The sequence below is a fragment of the Glycine max genome, chromosome 8 (genome assembly GCF_000004515.6).
Source record: "Glycine max cultivar Williams 82 chromosome 8, Glycine_max_v4.0, whole genome shotgun sequence".
Classification (NCBI taxonomy): Eukaryota; Viridiplantae; Streptophyta; class Magnoliopsida; order Fabales; family Fabaceae; genus Glycine; species Glycine max.
Genome location: NC_038244.2, coordinates 14,122,187 through 14,136,995, shown reverse-complemented (window position 1 = coordinate 14,136,995; position 14,809 = coordinate 14,122,187). Strand labels below are relative to the sequence as shown.

The window sequence follows — 14,809 nt, the reverse complement described above, 5'->3', positions numbered from 1 at the left end:
GATAACTGTATTTCAATTCACACTGTTTTACTAGTTCTATTTCTACCAATAGTTTATGCAACTCTTGCAACTACTTGCCATTTGATTAAACATAACTTACAACGAATATATTTAAAACTAAATGATGTAACGAGCAAAAAAAGACATTTTCTTCCCACAACAGTTGGAACTGGACAAAAGAGCAAAAAACAATTATTATAAAATAAATAAATATGGAAGTAATAAGCAAAAAAAAATTATTATTAACTTGAAAAAAATAAGGGAGGAAAGGGTGCATCACTATCTAGTTCACCACACTAACAATACATTTGGACTCATTGCTAAATGGCCACCAAATTTTGCATTTCATCCGAGGGAGAACAAAATACTCTTCTCACTGAAGCAGCCGTTGCTCGTTGCTCTAGAGTCCATATCCTGGAGAAGACAAACCAAAGGTCAGTCAACTACAGACCCTTACTATAAAATACATTTCCATAATATTGAAATGTTAAGATTGAGAAACACACAGTAGTTAAGTTGAACTAATAGAGTTTTAATACAAAATACATTTTCATAATATTGAAATCTCAATGAAAGGGTTGAAAAGTAGTGTAGATTCACACACTTTACAACCATAGATACTCTATTTACAACTACATACCTGAATTGTCCATGGGGTTTCCAGCAGGTATGGCCTCAGGTTCCTTTATCTCAACAACCACGCAATCTGACATTAAGAAGGTTTTGGCTACAGAGGCTGCATGCTCCAGGCAACATCTGACCACCTGTACAAGAGTAGTCTTGAGAATTCAAATTTTCATAATTATATTATATATTACATATACAGTAATAGCAGAAACATGTGGTGTGCCCCCTGTGTTCAGAATGGCGAGAATGCACAGAATACAACTCAAGGCATCCAATGCCCTAAAACAAATAAATGAAAGCTCACACAACCTAAGTTTAATTATTCAGATTGTTTGGCAATCACATGGAAGAAAATTAAAAAATATTGATGCTCAAACAGAAAATCACCTTTGTTGGATCAATGATCCCAGCAGACATCAAATCTTCATATTTACCAGTGGCAGCATTATATCCATATCTTGGATTGTCACTGGACAATACCTAATTACAACACAAGTCACATCATCACAACCACGCTCGTAGAGAAAAGAGAAATTCTACATAGACTAAACCTTGATACCTTCTCACTGACAACACTACCATTGACACCAGCATTCTTGGCAATTAATTTCAAAGGGTAACTAAGAGCTCTTTTCACAATATCAGCTCCAACCTGCAAAAATTAAACACAATTTTGAAGTCATGACCATGTTTGGAGTTGAATTTGAAAACAACAGTCAGGAGCATTTCCCAGCACCCAAAACAAAAAATATCACAACATCCAGGAAACTTATATTCTCTCCATATCAAATAAATGACTCACTTTTTCTTCATCATTATCAAGGCTATCCTTGATTGCATCCACCTTTGATGCAAGTCTCAGAAGAGTGCAACCACCACCAACAACAATACCTTCCTCTACAGCTGCCTGAAAGTCAACAAACTATTAGCTTACAGACAGAATCCCAAAAAATCTAAAAACTTTGGGAAAGAAAAGGACACCTTTGTAGCATTAAGAGCGTCTTCAACTCTCAATTTCTTTTCCTTGAGCTCTGTCTCAGTTTGTGCGCCAACCTATATATGTACAAAAATTGCCCCAAGTTGATATACCTTGCAGAGTACCAAACTAATATATTACCACATTTCAGTGAGTCTGTTACCTGTATCACAGCCACACCACCAGACAATTTAGCAATTCTCTCATTCAGCTTTTCTTTCTCATACTCTTGCTCAGCAGCCTGTTAATGTTAAGTAATCATCATTGTTAGAACATGGAGAAGAATGAAGCTTTTACATACTCTCCCGTCTGTACAGAATTTCTCCTAGGTCTACTAATGTGCATGTTTGCATACACAAATGCATAAATATAAATATTTCTACTATATGTTTGTATATCAATCATTTTTAAACAGTACAAAATATTTCTCCCATGTTAAAGTGTATCACTAGTCATGCTTTATGTGAAATATCTTCGTGAAACCCCGCACATGCCACATTTGCATGTGCAAACATTTTGGTGGACAGAGAGAGAGGGGGGGGGAGGGAGAGAAGGAACAACCTCAATTAGGTTCCTAATTTGTGCAACTCTCTTGTTCACTGCTTCCTGGGTACTTCCATCACCAACAATTGTGGTTGTATCCTTGGTGAGCACCACCTTGGAGGCATATCCGAGAACCTCTTTCCCAGCTTTGTCCAAAGTAAGGCCAACCTCTTCTCTGATTACAGTACCTGTAAACCAATTGAGAAAATACATATCTTATCAACATCTGGAAACAAAAAGATAGAAAAAAAAGCATATATACACTTCCAAAATCAAAGGCATGAAATTTTTATATTTAAAGACCTCCAGTCAAGATGGCAATATCATCAAGGTACTGGCTCTTGCGCTCTCCAAACCCAGGGGCCTTCAGTGCTGCAATCTTCAGTGATCCTCTAAGTTTGTTCACCACAAGAGTTGCTAAAGCCTCTTGTTCAATATCCTCAGCAATAATCAATATAGGGTGTCCACTTCTAATAGCATCCTCCAGTATGTTGATAAGATCCCGTGCATTGGTTATCTTTTTGTCAACTAACAGCAACTGCATAACATACCATATAAAGCTATAAGTAAATACACAGGATGTTAAAAAATAATAATTCGCAGGGAAAACAGACAAATGTCTCACCTTACAGTTCTCATACTCAACAGCCATTTTCTCACTGTCAGTAACGAAGTATGGAGAAATATAACCACGGTCGAATTGCATCCCCTCAACAACATACAGACTGTTATCAGCACTCTTTCCCTCCTCAAGGGTCACGACACCCTTTCTACCAACTCTGCTCAATGCTTCAGCAATCATATTTCCTACTTCATAATTGTTCCCTGCACTGACTGCTGCCACATCTGCCAACTCACTATCTTCAACCTGCAATCCACCCAACCAGAACCTTATCAAGTCTCAACAAAAAGATAAGAAAAATAATTAAACACTAAACATATTAAAAAATGGGAAAATTTGAGTACACCATACAATAAACACGCTTACACACAGACACACAACAATGTTTGGTATTTCAACAATAATAGAAAAATGCTTCACCTCTTTTGACATCTGTTTAAGCTCAGATACAAGAGCTTTCGCTGTCTTCTCAATGCCACGTGTGATGAGCACAGGGTTGGCCCCAGCTGCAACAACCTGCGAAAATTAACATAAAATGAGGCCTAGTTGCATTACAAAAAACAAAACCAAGTAGTTATTAGTTATGACACTAAATTTCCAATAAGACAACAAATAATCCTACCTTGACACCTTCCGCTATAAGACCCTGAGCAAGAACAACCGAGGTCGTGGTTCCATCACCAGCCAAGTCGTTTGTCTTGGCAGCCGCTTGTCTCACCAACTTGGCACCAATATTCTCAACGGGATCCTCCAACTCAACCTTACCAAACCAAATTCAACAAAACATCAATACAAACACAAACAAACAATCCACTTAAACACAATTCAAATGAAATCCTATCCACGTAAACAAATTCAAACATTCCCACCACATGCAAAAAAAAAAAAGAGAGAAGATAGGGTATGCACCCTCTGACATAAAGACAGTTTCACACAGTCATCCAACCAAGACTCGCCATGGATGATAAGTTTGTCGGTTTTTACAATAATTACCTGCTTTAAATTCGAAAAAAGAAACAACCATAACAATAGTACGACAAAATTCAAAAAAAAAAAGTCACCTCTTTAGCGACAGTGACACCGTCGTTAACGATTTTCGGCGAGCCATACTTGCTCTCGAGAACAACATTTCTTCCCTTGGGACCAAGCGTGACCCCAACCAGATCCGCGAGCTTGTTCACACCGCTCTGCAAAACGCGAAAAAAACTCAAAAACGACACTCAAAACGCGCGTTTCGCAATCACTAGTCACAGCGAGCGAGGAGTGTTATATTATACCTGGAGCTTCTTAATTGCGGTGCCGTCTTTGTTGAAGTGCAACTCCTTGGCCATGGCGGAGACCCTGGCGGCGCGGCTGCGCCTCGACAGAACGACGGCGTTGGAGCGGCGGCGGGAGGGGAAGGAGGAGATGGCGGCGGAGGAGGAGAGCTTGCAGGCGGACATTGCAGTGAAGGTGGAAGAAGAAGCCATGGTTGGATTGGTTAGGGTTTAAGGAGGGTTGAGAGTGTTGTGGATAACGTGAGCGGCTTCAGAGTGGTTCGTTGTGCTGTTTTTTGTTGAGGAGTGAAAATGAAGGGAAGGATTAGGTTTTATTACTACAAGGATGAAGGATTTGGTCTTGAAGGTTCTGTTTCATCTCAACCGTTGGATTCTGACGGGGTGGGCATTGCTCTTGTCGCACATTAGAATGGTCTAGAACTTTTGAGGTTAGGAAATCGTAGTTGGAAAAATTAATTGCCTGCGGCTGGACTTAGACATACGCCCTTAATTACTGTTTTAGTCCCACAATCCTGGTCCTATTTATTTTAGTCTTTTATAAATTCATTATTCTTACTTAGTTCTTCAATTTTGAAAAATATTTTTTTAGTTCCTCCTAAGAATGATAGTCGAAAAATATTCTTAGTTTTTTAATTTTGTTGTATTATTGTTATGGTTAATAATTTGTTTTTTTTAATACCTTGAATTGTCACTAACACTAGAGAGTCAATTTTAAATTACACATGTTTAAGCTCAATCTCTTTGGTTATTTGAAATCCTTATTTTAGATCTCATAATTCGATCATTAACACATTATATAATTTCAAAATTTTTATTGAAACATCTCACAATTCTATTATCAGAATCCCTGATGAAATCATTGTGGGATGTTCTACCAAAATTTACATTGCATGATCCATCAATGTTAACTTTAAAGAAGGGAGAGGAGGGAGGTTTTCATGCAATGTAAGCTTTCCTTCTTCAAATTTTGAAACCTGAAATTAATACCTTTTCGAAGATCCTTGTGAATGAAAAGGGCTTGTGCCATAACTTGGTGGATTAGACCAGGGCCATATTAGATTTGTGATGAAACACCAAATCATTTTTATCTCTCCATAAGAGGTCAATAACAGTTCCAAAGAATCCAACTGGACCTTAAAGGGATTTATCAATGAGATTAAAATTGATCCAGTCATGCAATCCTAGGCTAAGAAAATTTCCCAACTCTGTTGATCAGCAAAGTTCAACCAAAAATCCCTTACTACACATCTCAATCTCAAATTGCATGCATCATATATTCTTGGTAAAACTGCATCTGGGACATATATTTGAATCATCCATATGTCTATACTTTTTTAACTCATTTGTCATAAGCCTCCCATGAACTAGGCGCCAAAGGAAAACTCTTAACCTTTGTGAACCTTGCCAACGCCATACCAAATTAAATTGTTTGAGATTCCCATCCACCAAAGGATTTGTTGGCATGGACAAATAGTTATACACTTCTTTTATGCTAAAATTTTCATATTTGGATCCCCATCAAATAGTGACATCATCTTCTCTCTCCATACAGAGAATAAAATTATTACATCTTGTAAAATATTTCACATTTTCTTATAATTTCACTTTTTTTTACTTTAAGCAACTCAATCATTTTTCTTCTTCAACAAAGAATCTCATTAAAATAAAATTGAAATGTTCTGCAAAACAATGATTAGTTTCATGTAGTGACCATAGGTTTTCATGATCAAAGCATAATAATTGGCAACATCCTTAGTTGAATGATTGGCAAACATGTATGTGTTTATCATAATTATTAAGTTACAAGACGAATCAAGATCCTTAATTATTTTGATTTGATACAAATAAATATTAAGTTTTAAAAGTTATGTCTGAAATACATACAGAGGAAAAGTGTTGAGTTTGTGTCTGATGGATCAGACAATAGCATACAAACATCAAAGTCTTCAGCTTTTAAGATCAAGTTAATGCTTTGTGTGCTTGATCATCTATGTAAGGCGTCTGAACATTCTCTATAGAATATATCGAAGAGAAAAATGATGGAAAAAAATCAAATAATAAAACTATTTATTACCTTAAAAGGCATGCAAATCAGAAGGTAATGTACTTTATAGTACAAAAGTTTATCCTCTTTCTAACTCTAAATCTAGAGTGTTCTCTAATAAAGATTAACAAAGTGTTTAACAAAGTGCAATAAAATACAATAATATCTTTAAATTAAATTTTGAGAAATAAAAAAACTAATGAGTTTTTACTCCAAATTTTATTGTGTTAAGTGCTAATGCACATCAACCAGAATGAATATTAGTATCCCCTTCCTACACTCTCATCCAAATTTTATAATATATATATTGATATTAACGTTATAAAGTTTGTTTAACTCTTTGCGTTAGTCTCATAATGTTCTTCATCAACGATTTGAGGTTGGAGCACAGTTGAGGATGAATTTAAAGGATTTACTGTTGGATAGATACATCACACAAAAGACTTACACCACACCATTAATATATATTAATGCTACGATTTATAATATCTTAATAAATATGATAATTTTAACATATTTGATGACTATCAATTAATTAATTATACTCAATCAATCAGATTTTTTTTACTGTTTATAAAAATTATTAACAAAATAATTTTTTTTACAAATGTTTCACATAATAAAGTCTATATTTTTTTTCCACTTATGATATACATTTTCACCATTAATATAGTTAAAAAAATATTATTTAATGCTTTAACAATAAAATACATAAAATAAAAAATACATGATAATAAAATTTATAAACAAGTTTAAATCATAATTATATTATACATTCATTTTTTTCTATTTTCTAATAAGTGTATTTTTTTAATGAGAAAGATATAAACTATTGTTATGAAAAATAATAAATAAAGAAAAACAAATATATATTTTATTGCATAAAAAATTGTAAAAATATATCACTGATAATAATTTTGATAAATAATTAATTTGAAAAATCAAATCAATCAAATGATATAATTTATTAATTAAAGATAACTAATTGATTATCATTAAATATATTAAAGTTGTCATATTTATTAAGATATTATAAACTATAGGATTAACATATATATCAACCATATAAATTTGGTATAAATTATATATATAGAGGAGTGATCGAATTAGATCGGTGTAACTTTGACCAATTATTATATCGCTTACTAACTTTCAATTGAATAATATTTTCTTAGAATTTACTTTTGAGTTAAAAGTTTTTTTTCCCACATAGATCATATATATCAAAATTGATATTAGTCCAAAAATTTTGGTGCATTACCAATTAAAATCAACATAATATAAATATTTAAAAATATAATAAAAATATGAATAATTTAATTACTTTATTGTTGTTGTTCAATTTTGATAACATTTGATACAAATAATCTTGGTAATACATATATATAATTCAACCGTTAAATCGATAAAGTCGTATTTTATATGTGACTTTTATCGATCAAACCGTCAAATTATATTTACGTATTATCAAGATCATTTTGTCAAATTTTATCAAAATTGATCATGAACAAGAAGGTGATTAAATGACTCATATTTTAATATATTTTGAAATGTTTATATTATGTTGATTTTAATTTATATGAAAAAGATAATAAATAATTTTAAATTAATATAAAATTTTATATATGTGATATATGTGAAAAGAATTTTCAATGCAATAATAAATTTTTTTTAAAAAGAATTATCTAATTAAAAGTTATAAAATAACATAATAATTATCAAATTTAGACTGATGTAGTTTGATTTATCATCGTTCTATATACACTCGCGCTAGCTGTGGGCATGTTCTCTGTGGTGCAAGATAGAAAAAAGGAATAAAGGTGAATTGGTAAATGAAAAAACAAAATACAGTATGTCCACGTGACATGGCGGTGGTTGAATTGGTTTTTTTATATAAATAAATATAGAATATAGATAATATATAATGTGTTTTTATATTTCAGTAAAAAAGAAGTACTTTTTTTTATGTATTTGAGAAACAAATAAAGATTGACTAGCAGTCAAGTGTACCGAAAAAAAAATTAAACTTAAGCGAAGTGTATTTATAATATATTCCCTCATTTCTCTCCCCAATTACCTAATTGATTAAAATTAAGAAATAAATATTGATTTAATTGATAACGATAAAATAAATTTATCTTAACTTTATAACTTTTTTTAAAACTATATTTTTTATTAATAGTTCTCTCTCATTTAATAATTTGTCAATATTTTTTTATGGAGAGATATTTCTAGTCTATAAATAATTAATACTAAGAATATTATAAATTAAGTCTTATAAAAAAGAATAAATATCATTTTAAAGTTAAATATTATATATAGGAAAAGAGAGATACAATATTTTATAATGAGATTCAAAAATATTATAATTTTTGTTTAATAAAAGCAACTTATGTAATCAGCATCACTTAGTTTTAATGAAATTAGATTCGATCTCTTCAAATAAGATTTTAAATTTGAACATTGCAATGGAAAAAAATATGATTTATAAGAAATACATTAAAGATGATTAGTTAATTTTTTTTTAGAGAAGATTAATTATCAATAAAATAAGTGGATATTTTATATTAATGTCAAGATAATTAAAAAACAACATAGAAAAAGTTGATAAAGGACTCAAAATTAATAATATACAATGAGTGAATGCAGCAGCAGAGTAGCCACAGAAGTATCATCATATTAATGCTTAGAAATTAAGCATAGAGTTATCCAAATACAAGTTTAAATGAGTTGTCCAAAAAGGAAAAGAAAGGATGAGAAGAACAGGTTCATGAAACATATATAGAAGTGTTTCCCCCATTGGAAAAAGTTTTTCATAATCTTGGCAAGGCGCGGGGGATAGTGCGTGGTTGGTCCCAATCAGTGACAATGTGATCACGAGTGATATCCTTGAGTGAGGTGCAACCACTCAAAGCCATGGTTAGCTCAAACTCCTCACGTAGCATCCGCAGCACATTTCTTACACCAGCCTCTCCTTCAGCAGCCAAGGAGAACACCACTGGGCGTCCAATCTGACATAGAACAATGAATGTGTGAACTTAGAAGTCAATGATGTATGGCAAACTAATATCTAAAAATCCTATCTTAATATGAAAAAAGCCTTTTGAAAGAGGTCATGAAGTACTCACAAATATGCCAGAGGCACCTAGTGCCAATGCCTTGAAGACATCAGTTCCGCGGCGAACACCACCATCCAAAAATACAGGAACACGACCTTCAGCAGCTTTGACAACCTAAGTATCAATAACAGAAGTATATGTAACAGCCTTAAAATGAGTGTGTAGAAGTTTCAAGGTGACTAAGTTTATATGTACCTCTTCTAAGGCTGATATAGTGGCTGGAACATAATCAAGTTGTCTAGCTCCGTGATTGGACACTATAATTCCAGCTGCACCACTTTGTACAGCTATCCTTGCTGCCATGTTGGAATGAAGGCATTAGTAAAATATTCAAAGAGGGAGAGAACAGATGAAATTGAAAGCAGCTTTGGTTTTTCTTACTGTCCTCAGCAGTCAGCACACCCTTCACCAGAATTGGCAGTTTGGTGATTGTTTGAAGCCACTTCACATCCTACAAAATTAACAAGGATTATTTAGATGGTGGACTCTATTCAGTGGAATATGTATACATAAACAAAATGTAAACTATGATTTAGTTGAACTTATTACTCTACACTCCTCTGAGGGATGCAGGAATATTAGCTTGCAAGCAAATCACGAATCAAATCAATGAATTGGGAAAATAAAGTTGTCAACTAATTAGGAATCATCATCAGTATGACTTTTAAAGTAATTATAATACAAGTTAACAACCTTTCAGTTTCACACACGGCAATCTATGATTATATGATAGTGTATAAAATCTTTGTGTTGTCAATGCTTTGTTAAATTGATTTCACTTTATTAAATCTTGCCTGCAATAGGAACAGGATAATAACAACAAAGGAAAAAGAAAATGCCTTATTTGATTATCTAACATACCTTCCAGCTAAGAGTACGATCAATTTGACCGGCAACATATGAAGCAAGTCCAGAGTCATCAGCCTGAAAGGATCATGACAAGAATTCAATTAGTGATAAAGAAAAGAAAATTAACCTACATGAATAGTTCTGTGATGACTCATCTTACTTTGTCCATCTTTCCAAGGTCCAATCCTTCAAAGTTCTTCAATGTCAAAAATGGTGGCAGTGTGAATCTGTAATAGACATTTTACAACTAATTTTAATTGCAAGGATAAGGCTGAAACTTTAAAGAAAAGCTAATCATATCGATTAAGAAAGTGGTATAACAAGTTTTAAGTGGAGAGTTATACCTGTTCTTGATATCAGCTTCTCTGCGTCCTAGTCTTGGGGTATCAACAGTAAGGGCAATGGCTTTGAATCCAGCCCTTTCAGCTCTTCTCACAAGCTGAGCAACCACATTCCTGTCCTTGTACACCTAAAGAAAGGAGAACAAATCATTCAAGTAAAACAAACTATTGTACCAAAAGTTCAAATAAACAGTGAAATGGAACTGAATAAAAGCTTTTGAAGCTTACATATAGCTGGAAAAAGCGAATGCCAGGTCCTGTTGAAGCTACCTCTTCAACACTTGAAGTAGCCCATGAAGACAAAGTCTGAAAGAACCAAAATATTACTCATCAATAAAGAACATAGAGCTTATCATTGATTAACAACAAATAAATTTTTCAAGCATACAATCTTATTAAGTTAATTGGAGTGAGTGTTCATGAATGAAATATTCTGGTATGATGTACAAGGGAGAAAATAACAGATCCTTAGCAAATCCACCAATTGCAAATTACAAAATTGTCTATGCTGAAGTGAATCATTGATTCCAGAATATATGGTGATTAATCAAGTGAAGCACTACTAGTTCCCTAATTAAGAGGAATATGAACATAAAAGAGAAGTACCATGATTGTTCCAGCAGCAGATGCAGCTCTTGCTGTTGCATATTCTCCTGCATAAGAAAAAGTGTATATATCATCAAACACAAATCCATGCTCTCGGTAGTTGGTTTAGCAGTGCAAGGAAAGGGGAATTGGAATTAAACTACTCCATATAAACAAAAAATTCAACAAATTTAAATTTCTCCCTACTGCCCTATTGTAATGTTTTCCAAATAAAAAGTCAGATTTTATTATTATCCATTTATCAGAACTAGATGATAAGAATGTTCTCAGAATACTGATGACCAATCACATTAGGCTCCTGTACAATCTTTTGCGTGTAACAAATAGAATCACATAACAGAACTATGAAACATGTTAGGATTATCAAGACATTAATTGATATACCACTACATGTCTGACGTGTGATTGACCTATATGTCTAATATCTGACATTTGATTGGCCAAAATATATAAAAAATGAAGGCTTAGGTAGAAGCTGCAATGTAGTTTCTTTGTAAAAACTGCTAAGTATTAAATGATAGAAGTCTTTTGGTTGATTAGTTTCTCAAATTCTCTAGCATGTGTCATTTGGTGAGTATGCATATGCAATTCAATTGCAAGGATTTTATCTTGCTAAATTTTTTGTTGGGTTACATATCTTGATGAAATTGATTAGGAATAGAACTCTGCTTACTCATTAAACCAATACATTATTAGAAACTATAGAATTATCTTCTCTCAGTCTTTCCTTTTGGCAAAATGCACACAATACTGTAATACCACAACTGAAAATTTACTAATCCAAGAGAATGTAAAGGACAAACAATTATACCCTCAGGATGAGCCATTTTCTGCATGGCTGTTGGGGCAAGCATGATTGGCATGGATATTTTGAAGCCCAGGACAGTAGTTGTGATGTCTATCTTGCTCACATCAATAAGAATACGTGGCCGAAACCTGTATATTTATCGATCATATATTCATCATATCAACATTTGTTTCTATTCTTAGAAATACAGGTACATGAAATATCTAAGGAACATAACTAGACATTATAGTTTTGTAGATAACTACTGTAAAAGTATGCATGAAAAAAATCTTACAAAATTCTGGAAAAGGCATTTCTGTTCTCCTGCAGAGTCCACTGGTCCTCTGCACCAGATGCGTAGTAGTCAAACACCATCTTTGGCAACTTCTGCTTTGCAATAGCTTCATACTCGCTGACATTGGTGATCTCCATTTCCAGAACTTCTTGTTGATGCTACCCTTCAAAAATTCTACATAAAGAAAAACTTATATCTTCAATTATGTTCTTTCACATAATCTGTAGCTACAAGGTTTAAGATATTCCAAGAAACTAGTATGGGTTGATATAGGAAGAAAACTACTATGCCAACCCAAAATCTTCGGAATAATCTAAATAGTAAATCTTGTGGCAGATTTCAGCTGTGAGAATTTTCAAATAAATAAATAATTGGAACTTGGAAAAAATTTCCTAAAATTTCCCAGATTTTTGGATTAAAGAGGAAAAAAAAATAAAGACTTTGGATATGCTACAATATTGAACTTCAAATGGAAATTAAAACTTAAAAGCAAAAATAATGGCAGTATAAGATATAAATAAGATACATAATGAAAACCTCTGCCAAAAAAAAAATAAAAAATCAAAGCTACATGCTGTGGTTTTCCTCTAATATTTCAACATAGTATTCCCCCCATCATCACATAGCTGAAGCCTTCTAAAAAGTCTACAAAAGCATGATATATAAAAAGGATCAACAACATGTATATATACATAAAAAGGAGTAACAACAAAAAAAAAAAAAGATGCAAAGAAGATTGATGCTTTAAGCTATCCAAACACAAAACTTGGTTCAGCAAATAATAGTGAGCATGAAACTCATACACAAAGTGAGTTTAACAAACCACCAAGATTGAAATCATTGGCATACACACAACACAAACACTACTATTCAATCTTCGTTTCTGCTATAGTCTGTCTTAAACAAAGAAGCATGATTATAAAGACCACATAAAGTTGTGACATATTGAGCATGGAAAGTTGGAAACAAACTATATATATATGACTGATGAGAAACAAAAACCAGACCTTGGTTTCCAAAACTATGCAAGTGTGTGCATGCAGATGAAGAACCAATGGAGAAGAGCTCCTAGTGAGGGATAGAAACAGAACGGAAGTGAAGTGAAAAATAGCAAGGGCTGATAAATACGTGGTGGAATAGAGACAAAGTTAGATGGGCCTCAAAAAAAAAAAAAAACTTGTTGTAATGTGTATACGTGCAAATGAAAGGAAAGGAGAATTGGAATTTTTTTTGAAGTGGATGAGCTTTTGGAGGTGAGCATTATTTTGAACCAAATCTCATCAACAAAGTGAGGTGCTTCTCAGCCACAAACGCCTTGTGTGTTTCACAGCACTCTTTTGTTTCTCCATTATCATTTCCATCTCTAAATAATAATGAAAAAGAAAAAAATATATATCTATATATGAGAGAAACTGTTTATTTGTTCCTATCTTTTTCATGTGTTTGGAGTCCTGAAAACAGAAGAATAATAGTACCCTCTCATCATGTGCCATTGCCCTTGTGTGAAGAAGTGGTGCAAGCGGATTAGGCTATATATGCCTATAGATAATGTAAAGTATAGGCAGGAGCATCTATCATCTTACTAAGACAATATGCGTCATCACTTCAAATTTACCCATTTTCAAAAGATTACATGATTACTAATGGCGTCTTGACACATGTTTTTTTTATTTGTAGCAATTAAAAATATGCATCAGAAGATTTATAATATTTTACACATCTTCTTGAACTAACTCAACTAACTGAACTTATTAACCCCTTTAATGACTATAATGTGTTTGATTTCACATATTTTTAAAATTTTATACGCGATTTTTAGAAGCTAATAATTATTTTTTTACGTCAAACACACACTATACATAGATTAAGTTGCTTCTGTTGTTGTGGTAAGTGATTTAAAAAGGAAAGACGTATATTAGTACCATTTTTTTTAGATAATGTTTTGATATTTATATATGTGAATAACAAATTTTATTGACTGCAATTCAGCCACATATGTCAATTTTCTCATATCTTACGTCTCCCTCCTATATTCTGATTAAATTGTCATCCCTTTCTTTTTCCTAATTCGTTCATCTGCAGTTCCAATTTGAACCCTGGAGGTAAGATCCAAGGGCTGATATTTTATTCAGCACATTTAACCCAATCTATTAACATAAAACAAAAACAAAAAAAAAATAAAGGTGAAGGATCACGTGCAGCTATTTCAAACTTCGGAGTCCTGAATCCTGATCCTTCTTTTTTCTGTCCTTATGCCTTTGTCTCCTTTAATTTTTCATTTACTCGAAAAACATTAAAAATATAAAAACCCCGTTAAATCTTTTTAATTATATTTCATTTTAGTCACTAATGAAAGTATATTGACTGACATAGTAATTTAGCCTAAATAAATATTATTATTTTTTAGGTTTATTTCAATAAAGTAATAATAAAAAATAAGGTTACAAAATAAACCAAAATCATGATATACGAAGCTATTGAAAAATCATTATACTTATCCAGCTTAAAACCTATCATTATATTTACCAACCCTACTATATAAAAAATATTTACCAACCCTAAATAGATTTAGAATACACTTAGATAGCGCTAATAAAAAAAATGATACACTTTTTTTTTTGCTGAGTGAAAAAAAAGAATACACTTAGATAAATAGAATGAAATGAAATAAAATGACACCAACTTTGTTATTTAATTTTTGTAAATAAGATGAAATATGTTAT

General features: G+C 32.4%; 2 protein-coding genes across 7 annotated transcripts; both read right to left on the bottom strand.

Annotated features, from left to right (window-relative positions):
- Nucleotides 1-222: 222 nt before the first annotated feature.
- Nucleotides 223-4,402, bottom strand: LOC100777674 (ruBisCO large subunit-binding protein subunit beta, chloroplastic). Of its 2 annotated transcripts, XM_003531481.5 has the most exons (14): nt 4,046-4,402; nt 3,830-3,955; nt 3,391-3,528; nt 3,189-3,284; nt 2,772-3,014; nt 2,450-2,684; nt 2,165-2,334; nt 1,767-1,844; nt 1,609-1,680; nt 1,430-1,534; nt 1,187-1,279; nt 1,015-1,107; nt 641-764; nt 223-414 (listed from the first exon to the last, which is right to left on the bottom strand). In XM_003531481.5, the coding sequence occupies exons 1-14, from the start codon at nt 4,235-4,237 to the stop codon at nt 401-403; spliced, it is 1,779 nt and encodes a 592-aa protein (XP_003531529.1). In that variant the 5' UTR covers nt 4,238-4,402; the 3' UTR covers nt 223-400. The 2 variants fall into 2 exon arrangements, with proteins under 2 accessions (XP_003531529.1, XP_040874166.1); XM_041018232.1 differs by having other exon boundaries at nt 2,450-3,014; nt 4,046-4,367.
- Nucleotides 4,403-8,746: 4,344 nt separating this feature from the next.
- On the bottom strand, nt 8,747-13,598 carry LOC100777153 (peroxisomal (S)-2-hydroxy-acid oxidase GLO1-like). 5 transcript variants are annotated; one of them, XM_006584486.3, is made up of 12 exons: nt 13,094-13,598; nt 12,087-12,260; nt 11,816-11,940; nt 11,005-11,051; nt 10,627-10,704; nt 10,402-10,526; nt 10,218-10,284; nt 10,070-10,132; nt 9,590-9,659; nt 9,404-9,504; nt 9,218-9,322; nt 8,747-9,100 (listed from the first exon to the last, which is right to left on the bottom strand). In XM_006584486.3, the coding sequence occupies exons 2-12, from the start codon at nt 12,221-12,223 to the stop codon at nt 8,903-8,905; spliced, it is 1,116 nt and encodes a 371-aa protein (XP_006584549.1). In that variant the 5' UTR covers nt 12,224-12,260; nt 13,094-13,598; the 3' UTR covers nt 8,747-8,902. The 5 variants fall into 5 exon arrangements, with proteins under 5 accessions (XP_006584549.1, XP_040873533.1, XP_040873532.1 ...); XM_041017599.1 differs by having other exon boundaries at nt 12,890-13,096; XM_041017598.1 differs by lacking the exon at nt 13,094-13,598 and adding an exon at nt 12,624-12,736.
- Nucleotides 13,599-14,809: the final 1,211 nt, after the last annotated feature.

Excerpts from the sequence above, each read along its gene's own strand:
- LOC100777153 (XM_006584486.3), bottom strand. The coding sequence starts at position 12,223 with ATGGAGATCACCAATGTCAGCGAGTATGAAGCTATTGCAAAGCAGAAG. Across the intron at positions 10,705-11,004 it reads CTGCTGCTGGAACAATCATG|ACTTTGTCTTCATGGGCTAC; the intron begins GTACTTCTCTTT and ends TGGTTCTTTCAG. Across the intron at positions 10,285-10,401 it reads GAAGCTGATATCAAGAACAG|ATTCACACTGCCACCATTTT; the intron begins GTATAACTCTCC and ends TGTCTATTACAG.
- LOC100777674 (XM_041018232.1), bottom strand. The coding sequence starts at position 4,237 with ATGGCTTCTTCTTCCACCTTCACTGCAATGTCCGCCTGCAAGCTCTCC. Across the intron at positions 1,845-2,164 it reads AAATTAGGAACCTAATTGAG|GCTGCTGAGCAAGAGTATGA; the intron begins GTTGTTCCTTCT and ends TAACATTAACAG. Across the intron at positions 1,681-1,766 it reads GTGGTGTGGCTGTGATACAG|GTTGGCGCACAAACTGAGAC; the intron begins GTAACAGACTCA and ends GTACATATATAG.